Source organism: Gopherus evgoodei, chromosome 1, assembly GCF_007399415.2.
Source record: "Gopherus evgoodei ecotype Sinaloan lineage chromosome 1, rGopEvg1_v1.p, whole genome shotgun sequence".
In the NCBI taxonomy this organism is placed as follows: domain Eukaryota; kingdom Metazoa; phylum Chordata; order Testudines; family Testudinidae; genus Gopherus; species Gopherus evgoodei.
The window spans coordinates 5,695,808-5,717,512 of NC_044322.1; the positions used below are offsets into that span (position 1 = coordinate 5,695,808).

Genomic DNA, 21,705 nt, shown 5'->3' on the forward strand with positions numbered 1-21,705 from the left:
AAAAATAACTTTTGTGTACCGAGTCTCCAAATGTTTTGGATGTCCTCTGAGCCACTTGCATAGTATGGCTCAATCTATAATACTTACCTATCCGTGAAGCTTGGCTACTACTGTGAGGTGTGCATTAGAAATTCCGAAAATAAGATGGTTCATGTTGTAGACTGTCAGATGAAATACATTTACAAAATATGATTACATTTATATGGAAAGCTTTAGCATGTGATTCACTGGTAATACAAATGTAACCAATTTAGGAAAAAAATAGAGCTATTTTCCCTCCCCTTTTCCCACTGTGTAATGACAAGTGTTTCTCCTCAATGAAATTTGATCAGCTTGTTTTGTATTTTAATGCTTCAACCCCTGCTGACATGTTTGAATGATTGTTTCACTGTGACGTCTCTCCCACTCTGTGTGCTAGCTTTTCTTTGTAGTCCATGCCTGAATTAAATTGCTCTTTTTCCCCATAACAGTATATTATAGAACCAGGAAAGTAAGACACTACTAGACAGGAAGCTGGGGTGGAAAATAAGACGTTAAAGTGCTAATTAAATTTTTCACTCCATCACCCAGGTTTAGTGCCATTCAGTGTGCTGCTGCAGTCACCAGGACGTCCGCTGAAGTTTCTCAAGTTCAGACGTCTGCACAGGCTGATTCCCAGACACCAAATGACACACATGCTGTCAATGTGCCTACAATCAATGGTCATGTCTCATCAACTGCTAAACAGCCCTCCCCTCAGCCCAAAGGCATCATGGGATTGTTTGCTACAAAATCAGCTTCCAAATCCCAAGACACAAATAAAGAAACTAAACCAGAGTCCAAAGAGACAACAATTGTAAGTTACCTCAACATCCTTTGGCAATCTGTTTGGATAATAGCCTTACTAACTTCACTTTTACTCTTCAATCTAAATAAATGTTGTCAGTGGCTTCGAATTCTAACCTCATTGTCGCCCGAGAGTACTTAAACCCTCTCCTCATTTAAAATATCTAATGGTTTAGTATGATGATTCTGCTCAGTCATTTTTTCTGTAGCTAGTTTGTGCCTCATTCACTTGTCATTTCCTCAGAAGTTCTGTTTTCCAAGCCTTTTGTGGTTTTTTTTGCTCTCCTTCAGACTTTTTGGGACAGATCCTCAGCTGGTGTAAATCAGCGTAACTCTATTGCAGTCAATGGAACGATGTCCATGTAATAAAGATAATTCAAACCTTAGTTAAACAAGATGCTTTACTGATCACCCATATCACCTTTCTTTTTAAGAGGCTTGCATACTTGATCTCATTTTATGTCTGTGTACACTTAGAACTCAAAAGGCGGTATGAAACTTAACTGTGGTAGACGTGTACACCATTTCACAACCTTAGTTAACAACTGTAACTTGTTTAGTTTCAAAGATACTTTACAACAAAGCTGATTGGAACCTTTTATAAGACAAGGGTACACACTATAACTGTGACACTCTTTAAAGCTCATACCCAAGCATGAAAACTTCCTTACTAATTTGTACCCAATTTCAGTAATCAGTCAACTAAGAAAAACTCTGTATTACTCATCAGGTTTTTCCTCAGCTTTCAGCTCACTGTTGGCACTGCAAATGCAAGGGGAGGGAAAAACAGACAACTCTTCCTTGGGAAAATAGAAAATGACAGGGAAAGATGCCTATCCAAGATAGTGTTTGATGTCACAAGGAGGATTCACAGATGGGCAGCCCAGGACCCCAGTCGTCTACCTTCCAGGTGTCTTTGGCTTTCAGAAAGTGATGTGATGAAGGAGATGGGTTATTGTATCCCATATCTGCTGGGTGGTCCCACTTGGCTCCTGTTTTGGAGGTGCTGGTGTGGACCAATGATATGGTGACCTTACTGCTGCTGAAAATTCAAAATGTCCAGTCAAAAATGAGAGTTGTTCTCTCTCACTATCCAGTCAGAAAATGAGGCATCACCTTTGAGTTTTTGAAAGTGGGGCTGGAATTTTGCAGTCTTTTAGACTATAAGGATGGCCATAGTGGGTAAGACCAAAAGTCCATCTAGCCTAGTATCCTGTCTTCTCACAGTGCCCAATGCCAAATGCCCCAGAGGGAATGAACAGAATGGGTAATCCTCAAGTGATCATCTTCTCCCCCGTCTCCCATTGTCTATTCCCAGCTTCTGGCAAACAGAGGCTAGAGACACCACTTCTGCCCCTCCTGGCTAATAGCCATTGATGGACCTATCCTCCATGAATTTATCTAGTTCTTTTTTGAACCCCGTTTATAATCTTGGTCTTCACAACATCCTCTGGCAAAGAGTTCAACAGGTTGACTGTGCGTTGTGTGAAGAAATTTCTTTTGTTTATTTTAAACCTGATGCCTGTTAATTTCATTTGGTGACTCCTAGTTCTCATGTGATGAGGAGTAAATAACACTTTCTTATTTACTTTTTCCACACCAGTCATGATTTTATAGACCTCTATCATATTCCCCCTTAGTCAACTCTTTTCCAAGCTGAAAAGTCCCAATTTTATTAATCCCTCCGCATATGGAAACTGTTCCGTTCCCCTGGTCATTTTTGTTGCCCTTTCAGAACCTTTTCCAATTCCAATATATATTTTTTGAGATGGGGTGACCACATCTGCATGCAGTATTCAAGATGTGGGTGTACTATGGATTTATATAGAGGCAGTATATTTTCTGTTGTCTTATCTAGCTCTTTCTTAATGGGTCCCAATATTCTATTTGCTTTTTTAACTGCCATTGCACATTGTGTGGATGTTTTCAGAGAACTATCCACAATGGCTCCAAGATCTTTCTTGAGTGGTAGCAGCTAAATTTAGACCCCAGCATTTTATATGTATAGTTTAGGATTATGTTTTCCAGTGTGCATTACTTTGCATTTATCAATATTGAATTTCATCTGCCATTTTGTTGCCCAGTCACCCAGTTTTGTGAGATCCTTTTGTAGCTCTTCACAGTCTGCCTGGGACTTAACTATCTTGAGTAGTTTTGTATCATCTGCAAATTTTGCCACCTCACTGTTTACCTCTTTTTCCAAATCATTTATGAATATATTGAATAGGACGGGTCCCAGTGCAGACCCCTGGGGGACACCACTATTTACCTCTCTTCATTCTGAAAACTGAACATTTATTCCTACCCTTTGTTTCCTATCTTTTAACCAGTTACCAATCCGTGAGAGAACCTTCCCTCTTATCCCATAACAGCTTACTTTGCTTAAGAGCCTTTGGGGTGGGACCTTGTCAAAGGCTTTCTGAAAAATTTAATTGCACTATATGCACTTGGTCCACGTGCTTGTTGGCCCCCTCGAAGAATTCTAGTGGATTGGTGAGACATGATTTCCCTTTACAAAAACCACGTTGACTCTTCCAACATTATGTTCATCTATGTGTTGGACAATTTTGTTCTTTACTATAGTTTCAACCAATTTTCCTGGTGCTGAAGTCAGGCTTAATTGGTCTGTAATTGCTGGGATCACCCTTGGAGCCCTTTTAAAAAAAAAATTGCCGTCACATTAGCTATCGTCCAGTCATTTGGTACAGAATGACTCTTTATGCAAAACATCTTGTCATAGGAGCCTGCGTAAGACAAGTTTATCACAGCTGTTGGTACAACCACCTTGGGACATACATCACAAACTGGATGATTTGTTCTGGTCAGCAACTTACCTCCATAACTTACCTCATTTTCCCTGGGCCCCTATGTGGGACCTCACTTGGCCAGCTTTGCTGTTATGCTTGCTCAGGTTGCAATGCCTCCATCAACACTCTGCTAGCTGCTGAAATATACAGGTTTAAGTTCATATTGCTAATACAAAGCACCTCGGCATTCTTTAAACTGGTTTTATTGGTCCATTATACAATTCAAAGTCACTTAAAGAACAGTTACTCCCCAGTAGGCTGGTACAGATGTATAAATCTTCCATTTCTTATTTTACAACAGTGATGGGACCTTTGTAAATATGGTGCAGTTGAGTCTGTGCTTTATTGATCAGTACAGTTCTGATGATTCTACTTTGCGATCAAATGTCTTCATATCATACTACTTCAATCTTTTTTTATTTACTAGCTCTTTCAGCACAGATGTATTTCTCTAACTTGATACCATAAGCGTGTTTGATTGCAAATATTACTTTATCACTAAACTACAAGAAATCAGTATAAATGCAACCCCTTTTCCCTGACAGATTTGCCCCTGAGGTAAACCCTTTCGTTAAAGTTTACAACATTTTGTCCAAAGTTGTATCACTTATAGTTGACTTCCCTTTTACACATATAACTTCATTTAATCACAACTGTTGATGCAGGCTGGTTCTCTATTTTTCCTACTACTTCTATCTGACAACACAATATATAGTATCTTAATATTTGGTTTTAGTTTGTTCATTCACAGACGGGGAAAAAGAAGTCTTTTCGGCTGCACCAACAGTACACTCTATTGAAAGGCTGCAGAAACTCAGTCTGTTTGGAAAGTTTGACAAAACCTTGCTTTTAGAGTTTGAGTTTTTTTATTCTCTTGGCCTTCTGTCCTGTCTTTTCTGAAAAGTCTTGATATCAGGGCAGTTCTTAAATAGTGATAACTTATAATTTGGTGGCCTTAGTCATTATGTCCAGTAGAATTATGCCAGCTGAAGTTCCTGCCCTCTGTGGTACTCAAAAGTGAACTGATCCTAGCAGTTATAGGCATGTGAACTTAGAGTATCCATGACACCTCCCTAGATGATAACTTATGTTAGGGTCATTAAAGTTTTGGACTCTGAGAGAGGCATTTGCAGCTTGATTTTCATGTGGGCAAAATACTGAACTCTTATCCCCTGTTTCTTCTGAGAAAGGTAGGAAACTCATAGTATTCAGACTTTTTAAAGAGAGGAATGGCAGGAAGATTAAAAAAATGGCTAGGTAGCTTCACAATATCTGTTTTCATAATTTAACATACATTGGTTCAGAGTGAATGTAGGGATGGTGAAATATGCTAGCTTGATGGTCTTGGAGACTAAAGGCATTGGGCAGTAAACTCCCATTGAAAGTCAATGAGACTCGGGCACCTAATGCCCATTAGCACTTTTGAAACTCTTACCCTGCAGATTGGGTATGTTTATATAACAGGTATAGTGCGCGTAGTGGAAGCGTAAGCTCCTTTACACTGTTCTGCTGTGTTATTGTAATGGGGTAGCTAAATCTCTGTGGCCGGTTCCGTCTTTGGGTGGTCTTTTGTCAATCAATGCAAATTGGAGTAGCGGCTTTTTCCGATAGGAACATTTGTTCACTGGGAATCGGTCTGAACCCCAGCAGCTTATTTAGTAAATGATGCTGAACAGCCATCAGATGGGAATGACTTTGTGATCTGGGGTGACCTTGATCTGGTGACCTAGGAGTGAAAAGTTCCATGCTCCTTTAACAATTCCCTGAAACATGAAGTCTCTGCAATGGATAAATTCAGTCTTTGTTTTCCCATAAACATGCTGTTGACAAGAAGAAAATCAGTATGTTGTATTAGTGAGTTTTATGTATCTAGAGAGTGTAGTGTTGTGTATTTTGAAGGCTGCATGTGCCAGGTTTGGTGGAGGTCTTGTGTTAATTCTTATTTTTACTAGCATTTTGATTGTGTCTGAAAAACCGTCTTACCGTTTCTCTTATCTTTACTTCCAGGCAACTACAGTAAGCAGCAAAGTTTCACCCAAAGGGAGTGCAATGAGCAACTTTTTTGGAAAAGCTGCCATGAGTAAGCATGATATAATATGCATCTGTCTTCTGAAATCATTGTGGTAATGGGTGTGCTAATTGTCATAAGGGACTACTTTGGAACATTAGGAAATCAGTAAGAACATAAGAATGGCCCTACCGGGTCAGAACAAAGGTCTAGCTAGCCCAGTATCTGTCTACCGACAGTGGCCAATGCCAGGTGCCCCAGAGGGAGTGAACCTAACAGGCAATGATCAAGTGATCTCTCTCCTGCCATTCATCTCCATCCTCTGACAAACAGAGGCCAGGGACACCATTCCTTACCCATCCTAGCTAATAGCCATTTATGGACTTCACCACCATGAATTTATCCAGTTCTCTTTTAAACGCTGTTATAGTCCTAGCCTTCACAACCTCCTCAGGTAAGGAGTTCCACAAGTTGACTGTGCGCTGCGTGAAGAAGAACTTCCTTTTATTTGTTTTAAACCTGCTACCTATTAATTTCATTTGGTGACCCCTAGTTCTTGTATTATGGGAATAAGTAAATAACTTTTCCTTATCCACTTTCTCCACATCACTCATGATTTTATATACCTCTATCAGATCCCCCCTTAGTCTTCTCTTTTCCAAGCTGAAGAGTCTTAGCCTCTTTTAATCTTTCCTCATATGGGACCCTCTCCAGACCCCTAGTCATTTTAGTTGCCCTTTTCTGAACCTGTTCTAGTATTAATCATTGTTTTAGTAAAGTATTGAAGCAGTGAAAATATGGATAATAACAAGTGTGTATTCTTTGCTATATAGGAGAGTTGTAAGTGGAAGATTTCATACTAGAAACTTAATAAGTGGCGATCAATTGGGCTGACGCTTGTCATACAGATTTTTAACCCAGGAAGAATTTTTTATGGCATAAAATTTTTTATTTAAAATGAGCATTTTGGGGCAGGAGAACTGAGTTCCTGAAAACTGCTATGCACAGAGTATGTTAATGGTAGTGATTTGAGAGAAAAAGCAGAGGAGGAGGAGGTAGCTGGTCTTGGAATTTAGATCATTTGTGGGATAATAAAGAGCGGACAATTGGAATGGATGAATGAGGGAGATTTTTCTAAGTGAAGTCATGTGAAGATTCTGAAAGTAAAGGGTTTGGGGAGTGAATGTGTAAGACTTTCTTCAAATGTGCCACAGTAGCAAAAATAAAGGAAGAGGAGCCAAGGAGGTGTTTCTGCAACAAAGTTGGGGGTGGTATTGGTAGTGGTATTGGTAGTGTTGCTCTGAAAGAAATCTCTTGGATTTTGCACAGTGCAGAATCTAGCATTGAACATTTAATAAATGATATTAGAGTAGTGTCTGATCATAGTGATAAAGATTTGCTTAGGTTTCCATTGTAAGTCCTTGTTCTGTTAAGGTATGACAGTGTGAGGTGAGGAGATTCTCATCGTAAACTTTAAAATTATGTGAGCAGTTATTATCATTAATCCAATTAAATACTTAATATCTACAAAGATCCCAAGATCAAAAGAACATGTTCTAAAAAGTGGAGAAGCTGACATAAAATGGAAACATAACTAATTTGGAATAAATGACTTTCTTCCTCTGCTCTGTTGCCATGTGTGGTGTGCTGTGTACTATTCTGGTACTGAGCTCCTGCGAATACACCCCTTCAATAACCTTTGTCTAGTGACTGAAAGGATGGAGCAGCATTGCCAGGAACAAGGGGGCCGAGAGAAACTTGGCTCTTGGGAACTTGTGTCTTCCCTAGCCTCAGAAACTTTATCTCAAGACTCTGGCAATAACAAACAATGATTGGGTTCTCTGACTTTTGCCGCTCAACATGCGGATGGTCGTTTTGTGTCATAGGTGAGATGTGTTACCTAGCTAGGATCACTGAAACTTTGCCAGATGAAGTGCTGACCCGTTTTTGGTGGATCTACGTCCAACTGACGGCTTGTTTCAGCATGAGCCAAAGGATGGGTGCCAGGAAGATGCTGATGGCAATTTTATTAGAGCTGTCTGCAGTCTCTGATCCCATTGATCGGGAGGTTTTGTTGACTCAGTTTTTGAATACTTACTCTTGCTCCTTGAAGTATCTAAGATGTGGGTTTTAGCTTGGCACCTCTCCTGTTCAGTGTATGTGTAAGGCTGCTGAGTGAAATAAAGGCATTGTGGTTAGGCTGCTGGTGTATAAGACCACCGCCTATCATTCTGACCAATATTGTCTCACTGGTTTTTTGTACTCCCCTGTCTGTCTGTGCCCAAGTGTTGTCTCTTGTCTGGTACTTAGATTGTAATCTCTTTGGGGCAGGGACCATCTCTTTAGTCTGTGATTGTACAGTGCCTGGCACAGCTGGCTCCTAGGTTATAACTATGGCTTCTCGGTGCTGCGGTAATACAAATAATAATCGTGGGCTACCATGTCACAATCATAGAAGCTAAACACAGCTCCATCTGCACTTCATCAGTCCTGGATTTTGCTGTTTCTGTGCTTCTTGTATCTGACTAATATTTGGACTTGGATAGGAATGAAGTGGCTGAGCTGAACCCAGAAGATCGAAATTATGTTGCGTTGAGGGCTTGATCTAGAGCAGTAGAGGGGATCATGCCTGCCCCTTCATATGGAAGTGTGGTCGTGCTCTTTTTCTGGTATGGCTTGCAGTTGTAAGGTCATATAGGATCCCTTGATGCTTCTGGATGTGGTCTGTAGAGACGGCTTCCATCTCTGGTTGACTGAAACTGCAACCTTTCCTTTTGCGTGCAGATACTTTTTATTAATTCCTTTGTCATTTCCAGTTCATGCTGAATAACCAATGTGCGCTCTGACTTTGTTTGTATTATTCACAGATAAGCTTAAAGTCAGCTCTGAGTGTGAACAGCCAAAGGAAGAAAAAACAGTAGCCAAGCCCTCCGTTTCGGTAATGGAACCAAAATCACCCCCCAGTGCAGCAGTGGAGAAACCTGGGAAGAAAATGGAGCCTGTGAAAATTCAGCAAAAGGACAGAAGAAGGTAGAGCTGTGGTTTTCAAATGCTGATCCATAGGACTGCTTGCTGATGCAATGCAGAGAGCTGCCTGGGCATGTGGTGCTGGCTCAAATCCTTGTTTCCAGCAACATAAATTGCATTAAAGACAGCTAAAAATATATTAAAATTCTTTCCTAATATTTCTTTTCCATGTAAGCAATAGCTGTAGCTACAGTAGGGACATTATGCAATTGCAAATGGTAGGGCGGTGGTCCAGGTAATCACCAGTGGGCGGGGAGGTGTTCTACAAGACAATATCTGAGTTGTGACCCACACTGAACAAACTTGGTAACCTCTGAGAGCAATATGGGGAGCTGGCAAGAGCACCTGTCTTGCAGGCTGGATTTATATTCCCAAACTTATGTGTGCAAACAGCTTTCAACATGTGAAGTTCTGCTTGATGGTTGGAGTAACTGATGAACTGCTGCTTTTTAAGACACTGAATTACGTTGGGTGATGTTCCAAGTAAAATTAAGCACAGTCCTGTGTTTTTAATCCAACCCAGGCTGACAGACCAAAAATCATTACAGCCTCATGGCTGTTCGGTGGCCTGGGTATAATTAATTGGTGGTCTCATTCCATTTCCTGCTGCATAGGTATACGCATCACCCAGCTCACTGTCACAGCTGCTGCTCATTGGCCTTCTTGTAGATCATCTCATTTGAGAAGCCAAGGGCCTGGAAACTGCATGTTGGCAGTGCAGCGTAGGGAAGACTACTTGGGTTTACCTGTTCTATGAATATGCAGAGGCCTTCAGCCTCCAGGGCTTTTAGTCTGGCATGTCGCGCCAGCTCTGAAAGAAGAAGGAAGCTGTTTTTACTTTTCCAGTAGCAAAATGCTATTACATTTTAAAAGTCTTTAAAAAATGGCTCCAGAAATCTGAGACACTACCTCATAGTCAGTGGCAAGGAGTCTATCAAAATAACTTCTGAGTGGGTCTGTTAGGACACTAGTTCTTAGAAGGCTGAGCTGTGGTGACGAGGTCAGTAATGCACTCCTGCCAGGCTACCTTGGTCAAGCGAAGTGAGGTTCTAGACAAACCTCTCTGCACGCTGCACTGGAGGGGTGCTCGAGAAATGTTCACCATAGGAAGAGCTGGGAATGGATGAGAAGGGTGATCTTAAAAAGGAAAAAAAAAAAAAAAAAAGTCCATACGTGTGTTTGTAGCCACTTGAGTACTTAGTTGTGTGTTTTGGAGATGTCTGTGAGGTACTTGGTTTCCTTGTAATCTGAAGACCTGTAGTTGCCTAAATCTGTGTGTCATTTTTTATAAGCACACTTAGAGCTGTGAAGCATGTTCAATTTGTTCCTTTGTACCAGTAGAGCAAAGAGGATGGCTGTGTCAGATAATGATGAGAAAGAGGATGAAAATCTGAAGAAAAAGAGAAGGCGAATCAAACGACCTCAGTCTGACAGCAGTGAAGACGAAGGTAAAAAGATGTGATTACAAGAAACTAACCAAGGAAACCTGGAACAGGTGTTCTTGTTTTGACCATATTATTAAGTGATGACTTTAACAGCGTTGGGTGGTGGTAACAGTTGAGGGAAAAATTTGGAAGACCCAAGAAGTATTTGTGGGCCCAGTATCCATGCAAGTGGCTGCAGTTTGAGTTTCTCTCAATATTTTGGCCACAAGCCACCTCAGTGTGCCTTCTGGAGGCCCCAAGTAATTTGATCTTATTGTAGCTTAGCTCAGACCTGGTTCTGTCGTCAGCGAGTATGCTGCCAGTTGCACTAACTTGTACATTGTGGTTTCTTTGATATCCTGTGAAAGGTATAGCACTCTCCTCAGTGTCATAACCAGTAGGGTCCCCCAGGAGTTAGTTTTTAGGATCTTGAGTATTCATAATGTCTATAGAAATGGTTTGGATGACAATACTAAAAATGAGACTTTCAAGAATGCAGTATGATAGACCCAGGCCAGTTGGGAACAGCAGAGTAGTAGAAGGGAGATATACTGGCCACTGGATAAGCAGTTTTCTGTTCCCTGAGTGACCAGAGCAGGGGCTGCTCCAGGCTAATGAGAACACCTGACTCCAATTAACCTGCTAAGAGTCAGGTGAGGCTGTTAAGCACCTGACTCTAATTAAGGCCCCTCTGATGCTATAAAAGGGCTCACACCAGTCAGGCAAGAGGGAACCAGAGGAGAGGAAGTGCGTCCGAGGAACTGGGAGCAAGAGGCATGCAAGAAGCAGAGAGTGAGTAAGCATACTGCTGGAGGACTGAGAAGTACAAGCATTATCAGACATCAGAAGGAAGATCCAGTGGTGAGGACAAAGAAGGTGTTGGGAGGAGGCTATGGGGAAGTAGGCTGGGGAGTTCTAGCTGTCGTGCTACTGTACCAGAAGGCACGCTAGAAAGCTGCAGTCCACAGGGCCCTGGGCTGGAACCCGGAGTAGAGAGTGGGCCCGGGTTCCCCCCAAACCTCCCAACTGCTGATCAAACACAGGAGGAATTGACCTGGACTGTGGCTTCTACCGAAGGGGAAGGTCTCTAGGCTGTTTCCCGACCCACAGGGTGAATCTGTAAGGCGAGCAAATCCGCCAATAAGCACAGGACCCACCAAGGTAGAGGAGGAACTTTGTCGCAACAGATAATAGAGAAACAGGAGGCAAAACAATACAGCCTGACCCAGCAATGTGCTGAGTGTTCTTGGCTCTCATTGACTTTGATAGAAGCTGAATGCACAGAACCTTGGGGCCTGTAATGAGGAACAGCACAGCCAGATTCCAAAGGATTTGGGTATTTGAGGTGACAGATGCTGTTCAATATAGATAATTGGGAACCAAACTGGGGAATGCATGTTAAATGAAATAGTCGTTCATTGAGCTGATCAGGAATAGAATTCGGAAGTTGTTGAAAAATGAATGAAACCATCATTCACTGCACAACAACAAGAAACGGTACAAAATATACTAGATTGTATTGGAAAAGGGTTGAAATACATAATGAGAATTGATACTCTTGCTTTATGAGAAATACTGTGCAGTATTTGAGAAACATTCCTAAAACGAATAGAGGTTGTCACAGAAGTTAGAGGTGGGAAAGACCTCTTAGATTATCGTGTCAATCTTCCTGCTAATTCAGAATTGCTTTCTTTGTTCACGTTTTGTCCAATCTAGTTTTAGATGTCCCACATGATTGATTTCTACCACTTCTCTTGTGAAACTGTTCTTCAGGCTGATTAAATCTCTCAGGGACTTTTTCCTGATGTTCCATCTTAATTTTTCCTTTCTTAATTTAGTCACATTATTCCGAAGTACAACTCCTTGTACCACTGTTTTAAAAAACAAAACCAAACCCTGCTCACCCTCCTTGGTATTTACATCTTCGTGTTATCTGGCCTTTCCCTTTAGTTCCCAAGCTGCTTTACATAGCTCTGAAGAGGGCAGATTAAAATCAGCCTGTCTAGCCACCTGATCATTTTCGTTGCTCTTCTACGATTTTCTTCCAATTTGTCAATATTGTTCTGGTAAGAAAGTGACCAGAACTGAATGCATCATTTCAAGTTTCTTTCTAGTAGAGCCAAAGAAAGGGACTATTCCATTGCTGTGCATATGTAACCCAAAGTTCCATTGGCCTCTTTTTTTGTTGCTATATTGCATTGCCAGTGCATCATATTTGCTGTACACCAACACTTATGTGTCTCTTCTACATTAGAGTTCTTCTGGTCTCTCCCATTCAATATCTGCTCTGGATTATTATATGTTGGGAGGTTAGGTCTTCTGGGTACACTACCCTGTCACTTCCCTTAAAATTTGATCCAGGGAGATGTCTTCTCTTCTTCCTGTCTTGGTGTCTCTCAGAAAATGCCCTCAGCTGTTCTTCCTTTGTTTTCAGTTTTCTGTTCATTGTCTCTTTGTTCTAAGAATGGCACCACCAGACTCTTAATTAAATTAGAAATATAGGAACTGCCACACAGGATCAGACCAGTGGTTCATCTGGCCCGGTATTCTGTCTCTGAATATGTAACTTATAGGTGTTGTAAATAGTCCTGGCATAGTGCTACGCCTCTTCCCCTTTTGCCCAAGTTCACTTAAATTGTTTGTAGCCAACCCCAGTCAGTTTTGAATCCAGAAGACTGGTGCCTTTATTGCTTAAGCAGAGACCTTCTCAATCAAATCTGATTTAAAAACAAGGAGGGGTTAGAATTCATTGGAATACTGAGACAAGAGCAGTGTGTCATCAGCAGTAATGCATAACATTCTGTGTGTATATAAGAACAAGAATATAATTGATTCCAGTGCTTCATGAATCCAAGCTCCTTCCTTGTTCGAATCCTGTTTGGCTTAGAAGATTTTCACTTGAGCAATGCAGTTATAATCAGTTTGTCAGATTAGGCTTTGTCTAGGCTAGAAAATGTTGCTGCTTTGATTTTATCAGTATAGTTAATATCAAAACCCTCGCTAAGGTGGATGCAGTTATACTTGTATAGCTTATTGCAGTTCAGGAAGTGCATTACCCTGTATTGGTATAAGGCACCTTTATACTGGTATAACTATCAGTAAACAGATCACACTCCTACCCAAATTTAGGCTGCTAGGTAAGAAATTGAAGTCCAGGACCTCCATGGTAGCATTCTCTGCAATGCTTCAAGTTCTATGCGCAGGGCCAGTTAGACAAGCAAAACTGCAGGGTCTCAATGTGTGGATGAGACAATGATGTAGGGAGGAGAGGTTTAGATTTATTAGGAACTGGGGAAACTTTTGGGAAAGGGGGAGCCTACATAGGAAGGACGAGCTCCACCTAAACCAGAATGGAACCAGATTGCTACCAGATTGCTGGCACTGAAAATTGAAAAGGTCATAGAGCAGTTTTTAAACTAATAGCTAGGGGAAGCCGACAGGTGTGGAGGAGCACATGGTTCGGACAGAGATATCTCTTAGGGGGAAGATTTATTAATGGAGATTCTCTGTCCTAGTAAGGAGTACAGGATGGAAGATCATAAAATACAGGTAGGATCCCATGAGAAACAGTCAAATGAAAAAGAATCGCATTCAATGACATCATTAATGGCAGACAGCTAAAAAGTGACAATTTTTTTTAAGTGCTTATATACAAATGCTAGATGTCTAAATGATAAGATGGGTGAACTAGAGTACCTTGTATATGAGGATATTGATATAACAGGCATCACAGAAACTTGGTGGAATGAGGATAATCAATGGGACACAGTAATATCAGGATACAAAATATATTGGAAGGACAGAACAGGTCATGCTGGTGGGGGAGTGGCACTACATGTGAAAGAAAGCATAGAATCAAATGAAGTAAAAATCTTAAATGAACCAAACTGTACAGTTGAATCTTGATGAATAGCAATTCCATGCTTGAATAAGAATAATTTAGCAGTATGGCTATACTACCGACTGCCTGACCAGGATGGTGATAATGACTGCAAAATACTCCGGGAGATTAGAGCGGTTATACAGATAAAAAACACAATAAAAATGAGGGATTTCGGCTCTCTCATATTGACTGGGTACATGTCACCTTAGGACGGGATGCTGAGAAGAAGTTTGTTCACATCTTAAATGACTGCTTCTTGGAGCAGCTAGTCCTGACTCCCAGAAGAGGAGAGGCAATTCTTCATTTAGTCCTAAGTGGAGCACAGGATCTGATCCAAGAGGTGACTATAGCTTGACTGCTTGGTAATAGTGACCATAATATAATTGAATTAAACCTCCCTGTGGCAGGGAAAACACCAAAGCAGCCCAACAGTATCGCATTTATATTCAGAAAGGGGGACTACAGAAAAATGAGGAGTTTAGTTAAACCAAAATTAAAGGGTACAGTGCCAAAAGTGAAATCCCTGCAAACTGCATGGAAACTTTTAAAAGACATCATAATAGAGGCTCCGTTTAAATATATACCCCAAGTTAAAAAACATACTAAGAGAACCATAAAAAGGTGCCACCGTGGCTAAACAACAAAGTAAAAGAAGCAGTGAGAGGCAACAAGGCATCTTTTAAAAAGTGGAAGTTATGCTCCTTTCTATTTTCCTCACTAAGATTTAAACTCTGTCAAGTGAAGTGTAAAAATATAATTAGGAAAGCCAAAAAAGAATGTGAAGAACAGCTCACCACAGGCTCAAAAAGTAATAGCAAAACATTTTTTAAGTATATCAGAAGTAGGGAGCCTGCTAAACAACCAGTGGGACCACTGGATGATTGAGATGCTAAAGGAGTACTCAAGGATGATAAGGCCATTGCGTAGAAACTAAATGAATTCTTTGCATTGGTCTTCACAGTTGAGGATGTGAAGGAGATTCCCAAACCTGAGTCATTCTTTTTAGGTGACAAATCTGAGGAACTGTCCCAGATTGACGTGTCATTAGAGGAGGTTTTGGAACAAATTGATAAATTAAACAGTAATAAGTTACTAGAACCAGATGGTATTCACCCAAGAGTTCTGAAGGAACTCAAATGTGAAACTGCAGAACTGCTAACTGTGATTTGTAACCTATCATTTAAATCAGCTTCTGTACAGAGGAGTGGAGGATAGCTAATATGTGAAGCCATTTTTAAAAAGGGCTCCAGAGGTAATCCCAGCAATTAGAGGCTAGCAAACCTGCCTTAAGTACCGACCAAACTGGTTGAAACTACAGTAAAGAACAGAATTGTTTAGGCATATATTGAACATAATTTGTCAGGGAAGAGTCAACATGGTTTTTGTAAAGGGAAATCATGCCTCACCAATCTACTAGAATTGTTTGAAGGGGTCAACAAGCATGTGGACAAGGGGGATCCAGAGAATATAGTGTACTTGTATTTTCAGAAAGCCTTTGACAAGGTTCCTCACCAAAGGCTCTTAAGCAAAGTAAGCTGTTATGGTATAAGAGGGAAGTTCCTCTCATGGTTTAGTAACTGATTAAAAGTTAGGAAACAAAGGGTCAGAATAAATGGTCAGTTTTCAGAATGGAGAGAAGTAAATAGTGGTGTCCCCCACGGATCTGTTCTGGGACCAGTCCAATTCAACATATTCATAAATGATCTGGAAGAAGGGGTAAACAGTGACCTGGCAAATTTTGCCAATGATACAAAACTACTCAAGATAGTAAAATCCAAAGCATACTGGGAAGAGCTACAAAGGGATCTCTCAGAACTGGGCAACTGGGCAACAAATGGCAGATAAAAGTCAATGTTGATAAATGCAAAGTAATGCACACTGGAAAACATAATCCCAACTATACATATAAAATTCGGAGGTCAGAGTTAGCTGTGACCACTCAAGAGAGAGATCTTGGACTCATTGTGGATAGTTCTCTGAAAACATCCACTTTATGTGTAATGGCAGTCAAAAAAGTGAACAGAATGTTGGGAATTATTAAGAAAGGGATAGATAAGACGACAGAAAATATCTTATTGTCTCTATATAAATCCATGGTACGCCCACATCTTGAATACTGCATGCAGATGTGGTTGCCCTGTCTCAAAAAAGATATATTGGAATTAGAAAAGGTTCAGAAAAGGGCAACAAAAATGATTAGGGGTATGGAACAGCTGCCATATGAGGAGAGATTAATAAGACTGGGACTTTTCAGCTTGAAAAAGGATGACTAAGTGGGAATATGACAGAGGTCTATAAAATCATGACTGGTGTGGGGAAAGTAAATATGGAGTGTTATTTACTCTTCCTCATAACAGAAGAACTAGGGGTCACCAAATACAATTAATAGGCAACAGTTTTAAAATAAACCAGAGAAAGTATTTCTTCATACAATGCGCAGTCAGTCTGTGGAAATCCTTGCCAGAGGATGTTGTGAAGGGCAAGACTATAACAGGGTTCAAAAAAGAACTTGGTAATTTCATGGAGGACAGGTCCAACAATGGCTATTAGCCAGGAGGGGCAGGGATGGTGTCCCTAGCCTCTGTTTGCCAGAAGCTGGGAATGGGTGACAGGATCGATCACTTGATGATTACCTGTTCTGTTCATTCCCTCTGGGATACCTGACATTGACTACTGTCAGAAGACAGGACATTGGACTAGATGGACCTTTGGTCTGACCTAGTATGGTTGTTCTTACGCTAGCAGGTTTAGGTCTCTGGCTAGTCTTCGGTGAATGTTTCAAGCCTTGCAAAGGAGTTTTCCAGACTGTAGTTACTTTCAGAATAATCGCAAATGAGGAAAATTTGAAACTGCTGCAGCTTCTCACCTGGGAAAGACCAGTAGTGAGCTCTGTTTGTCTCAGCAGGTAGCACCTGCAGAAAAGATCAGTGATTAGGTGTCATGGGTGAAGAGGCTTGGTGCTCTGGAACCGCTCGGAATGAAGCTCAGATAGGACCCTGCTGTAGGGTGGTACCCCGCAGGGCGCACACTCACTAGCGCGTGCCTCTTTGTCCTCATTGCCTCAGAGTGTTCAGCATGCGTTTTACGCCATGAGTTCCCTGCAACGAGTCCACCTGAATAGGGCACCTGGGGAAGCCTTACGTGCCCCCTTAAGGGCCATGCACCCCCAGCTCCCCAGTCAGCAGTGACTCTCCGCCAGCGTTGTAAAACAGAAGGGTTTATTAGTCATCTGGAATACAGCATATAACTGTTTTTGTTAGCAGAGAAAGTAGGAAGTTTCAGCAAAGTCCATCTTGGAGGTGGGGGGTGGAGAGCAAGGCTCTGGATCCCCCCCAAGTCCCAAACCAGGTGACTGCCCAGCTTCCAGTAGCCCTCCCTTAGTCACATCCAGTTGCCCATCCTCCATCCTTTGTCTCTTTCCCGGGCATCTCTCTTTGGTCTCCAACTCCTTCGGCCGGCTCCTTGCAGAGCATGGACCCTGGCCATCAGTTGCCAGGATACAGAGTGTCCAGCTATTGACTGAGCCCAGGGAGCTATATAGCAGTCAGTCCTGCCCTTGAGGGGTCTCTGCTACGATCACACACCCTTGTCCCACCACCTAGATACTTGTGCAACACATAGGGGGCAGCTGGGGCACACACAGTATTCATGCAAAACATTAAGAAAGTTCCCACTTTGTCACGTGAGGTTCTGGTGTTTGCACGACACCTGCCACATATCGACTGTTTGTAGCAAGGTGAAATACCGAGTCATGTGATCATGCTCGCTGTTTGTGTTTCTGTGTCTCAGTCGCTGGAGTAGTTATGAGATTGAGTCCTGGTTTGAAGAATGTAATTTATTATTTAGCATTGGCAGCCAACTGTTTTCACTGGAGCCCTGCTTCACCTATGAAGGTCAGTTGACCACACGCCTGGCACAGTCAGAACTCTTAACACCGAGTTAATCGGCTGGGATGGTTACAGATCCAGCTACAGTATGCATGCTGCTGTACAGCCAGCAGAGGCAAGGAGGAGGTGGAGTCCACCAGGAACTGTGCTCCCCCCCCCCCATCCAACGCTTCCATTGTATTTATTAAGCAATAGGTTGGAGGAGGAGGTTTCCCCCCAGTACTAGCTCTCTCCAGATTTGAAGCCTCACATAGCAGCAACTTTCACCTGGGCTGAGGAGGACTCTTCTTAACAGCCACGTAAGCTAGTCAGAATGGTGCCTCTTGAGTGATACAAGGCACTTCTCCCCACTGCCCTGCGCTGAACACACGACCCCCTCACACCTCTCTCCCTCTGCCAAACCCAGGCGAGACTGAACCCAGATCTCTTACATGACTACAAACCTTGTTAGCTTCTGTCTGGCAAAGTTATGAGAAGCACCAGTGCTGCTGCTGCTTTCCAAAGACTCCAGCAGGTAGCACAGTATCAGGTTTTGTTCCGTTTGCATTTGAAGCTTGCGCCACTGCTAGGTCCTCCCCACCCATCTACTGCATAATATAAACGCTGGAAAGATTGTACCAACAGATGAAATAATTCTTACCTAACCATTATAATGGGAGGATGGGGAGAGGGATGTCCTTTGGTGAGCTCTTCAGATCAAATGATAGTAACTTGCCCTTAATAGTTCCTTTAATCAAAGAATTTTAGCGCCTATATACATTAGTTGTTTGAGATTCATAGTACCCTTGCGAGGTAAGTGTCATATCCATTTTACCCTTGGGTAGAGACAGAAATTGAGTGACTTAGTGAAGGTTGCTCACTGAGTTGGGAATTTAGAGTCTCCTAAGTCCCTCTAGCAGAAATTGCTTTGCCTCCCACTGTGAGGATCTGTCAGTGACTGAAATATATAGCTGGTAACTGATGCTAAAATATTCCAGTTGGGGGGGGCCTGAAGTTTGTGCCTGATTTTTTTTTTTTTTAAAGGTGCTGAACATGCACCTCCCCCATTCCGGCCATTGAGAACTGGGGGTCTGCAGCACCTTTGACAATTTAGCCAGTCACTTGGGGCCTAAACATGGATTCCGATGCCTGACTTTAGGCATGCAACTTGGAACATCTTTCCTTGACTTTAATAAGACAGCAACTTTACAGGCAAGGGCTAAATGTACTTAACAAATGCCACGGGAGGAAATGGTGCAAGCCCATACAGGGGCACTGTCCCAAATGTCATCACTATGTCCAGCCCTTTTTCTTTTGGCAGATGTCTCAGTATCTCCCACACCTCAAGAAGCTCACCCCCCCTTACCTTCTCCAGAGCCTGCACTGAAAATTGAATTAGAACCAGCAACCACTGAGGTAAAGCACATTATGGTGATAACTTGCATTTATATGTGGTTTTGTCTCGATCAGGTGGGGAAATCCAGGGTGTTTGCAGAAGCAGGACTGTAGGGTGTGCTGGGGGAGGGAGGATGGTTTGTCAGACCTGACTTTGATAATGAGATGGACATTTGGCTCTTGGTGATCATGCCCATAGGAGCTCTGTACACGCACCCTGCCTTCACGCTTGATCCCTTGTGATACCCTGCAGGCTTCGACAGGAGGGAAGAAGCGGAAACGGAAGCGTGTGCTGAAATCCAAAACGTTTGTGGATGATGAAGGCTGCATGGGTAAGAATAGCAGCTCCCTCCTGCACCCACAAGTAGGGCTCACTTTACTGAAGAGTCTCTGAGTTTTTTGCAAGTTTTACAGACCAAACCTATCCAGGGAAGGGGCCCACAGTGTCACTTTATTCTTTTTCTTGAGCTCTGAGGATTCCAACCCTGCTTTCCTGCATTCTGCCTCTCTGTCAGAGGAGGGTGGAGTGGAGTTGTCATTGACTGTCTCACTCTCAATCGAGAACTTCTTGAATATTTTATTTTGTTCCCTCTTTCCTACCATTATAACCAGCACTGGCACTTTCCCTTCTTTTCAAAAATGTATACCTTTAAAAAAAAAAAATGCCTCAGATTAATTGGTGACACAAAGCAGACAGAGTGCTCCAGAGCAGCTGGATTATACCAGTGCTTCTGGCCCTCAGTATAATGTGGAATACCCCAAATAAACTGGGTAAGAGCAACAAGCAGCATGTTTAGGATTTAAAACTCTAAAAAGCAAATCCTTTGTTCCTAGCAGTCCTGTGTTCTCTAGCCCTTGGGAGGAGGCAGGTCTGAGCACAGATCTGGGAGCCAGGAATGTTTAAATTCTAACCCAGCTCTGATACAGATTCATTTGGTGATTTTTGAGCAAGGCACCTATTTCCCTACCTTGCAAGAGTGTTGTAAGATTTAGGTAACGTTTATAAAGTTCTTTAAATTTGAAAAACTGGCAGAAGCATTATTTATACTAAGCACAATGTGTGCCTGATTCTACAAGATACTGAGTGTCCTCAACCCCTGTGGATTTGAATGGAATCCAGGGAGCTCGGCTTATTCCAGGAGAGGGATCAGGTCCTGTGTTTTATATATCTCCTTTAAAGAAAGCTAAAGCCAGCTGGAAAGTAACTGGTTTTAAAAGTAGCTAAAGGCTCTAGTACTAGGTTTTTGTCAGAGGGAAACATTTGTTGAGAATTACTCGTTGCGTTTGCATGATGGGGTGTTTTGCCCTCCTGACTCCAGATAGGACTGTTAAGGCTTTTGGAAGGAAAATGAAAACCTTGCTCCAGAGCTAGTGTTTTAATAAGGTCTGCATCCAGAGCTTGCCATAATGAACATTAAAGCTTTTATTTCCAGCAAAGAATTCTGCATTCCTTTTTCTATTCAGCCTTTTCCAAGTGTACCAGTACTGGGAAGCTTGCCCTTTTCCCCCACTGGACCATGGGTCTAAATGGTCTCTTGTGAAATAGGCAGACCTTTGGTTTACAAATTAATATCCACTACAGTTTTATGGAAGGGAAAATAAGGCCCTTGTGGTGCACTTGGAAAAGGCTCAGAGTAGCAAGGAGAGAGTCAGATGGGGCTGTGATGCTGAAGAATTAGGTAAGAAGGAAATGCTACTTTATGTACCAAAAATTTGCACCAGTCTGTGGTCCAGAACTTGCTGTGTCCCCATTTCATCCCATCTCTCCCGTCTCTGATATAAAATATTTGTATAATTTGAATTATGGGATTTTCACCTTCTTAAAATCGGTTAAAGCTGTCTAGATCAGAGCCAAGATATTGGATTTTCCGATCTCATTGTTCTGAATATCATCCTGCTATATACTCTCCCTGGAGTGTCTCCACGATTTTAGTGCCATTTTCCCAAGATCTACTACAGCTAGAAACCGGTGATTGTAAAGCAAATCAAATACTCTAGGACCTAGCCCTGAGAGGTGCTAAGCACCTGCTGCACCTAATTGAAGTCAGTGGGAATTGTTGGATGCTCACCATCTCTTAGGATCAGATCCTTAATCTAAAGGCTTGTCTAATGACAAATGTTGTGCAGTTTTTTAACCATGCTGACATAGCTGAAGTTCTGCAACCCCCTCCCACCACCGTGACCACCCCAGTGTGGATGCAGTTATACTGTTATAAAGGTACTTCTGCTCGTATAGCTTAGGGCTTGACTGCATGGGGAATGTTTTAACAGGTGTACACTGTAGTTATACCGTTCTAATCCTCCATGGGGACACTCTTACTCCAGTATAAGAGTGGCTTTATTTTAGGTTTAGCTTAAACGCCTTTCGAAGTGACACAAGCTAAATGGAATAAAGGCACTTTTATGCTAGAATAGGAATGTCTACATGGTGGTCTATTGGTATAACTATACTGGTTTAAATTCACACCTC

General features: G+C 42.0%; 1 protein-coding gene across 2 annotated transcripts in view; it reads left to right on the plus strand.

The window, feature by feature from the left end:
• POLD3 (DNA polymerase delta 3, accessory subunit) overlaps positions 1-21,705 on the plus strand; it is a 44,028-nt gene that overhangs the window by 13,837 nt on the left and 8,486 nt on the right. Inside the window, exons 6-11 of one of the 2 annotated variants that reach the window (XM_030556775.1) lie at positions 571-835; positions 5,640-5,712; positions 8,508-8,670; positions 10,006-10,115; positions 19,162-19,256; positions 19,489-19,567. In XM_030556775.1, coding sequence (XP_030412635.1) covers positions 571-835; positions 5,640-5,712; positions 8,508-8,670; positions 10,006-10,115; positions 19,162-19,256; positions 19,489-19,567 — 785 coding nt within the window. The remainder of the gene's footprint in view (positions 1-570; positions 836-5,639; positions 5,713-8,507; positions 8,671-10,005; positions 10,116-19,161; positions 19,257-19,488; positions 19,568-21,705) is intronic. The other variant, XM_030556785.1, reaches the window with a different exon arrangement.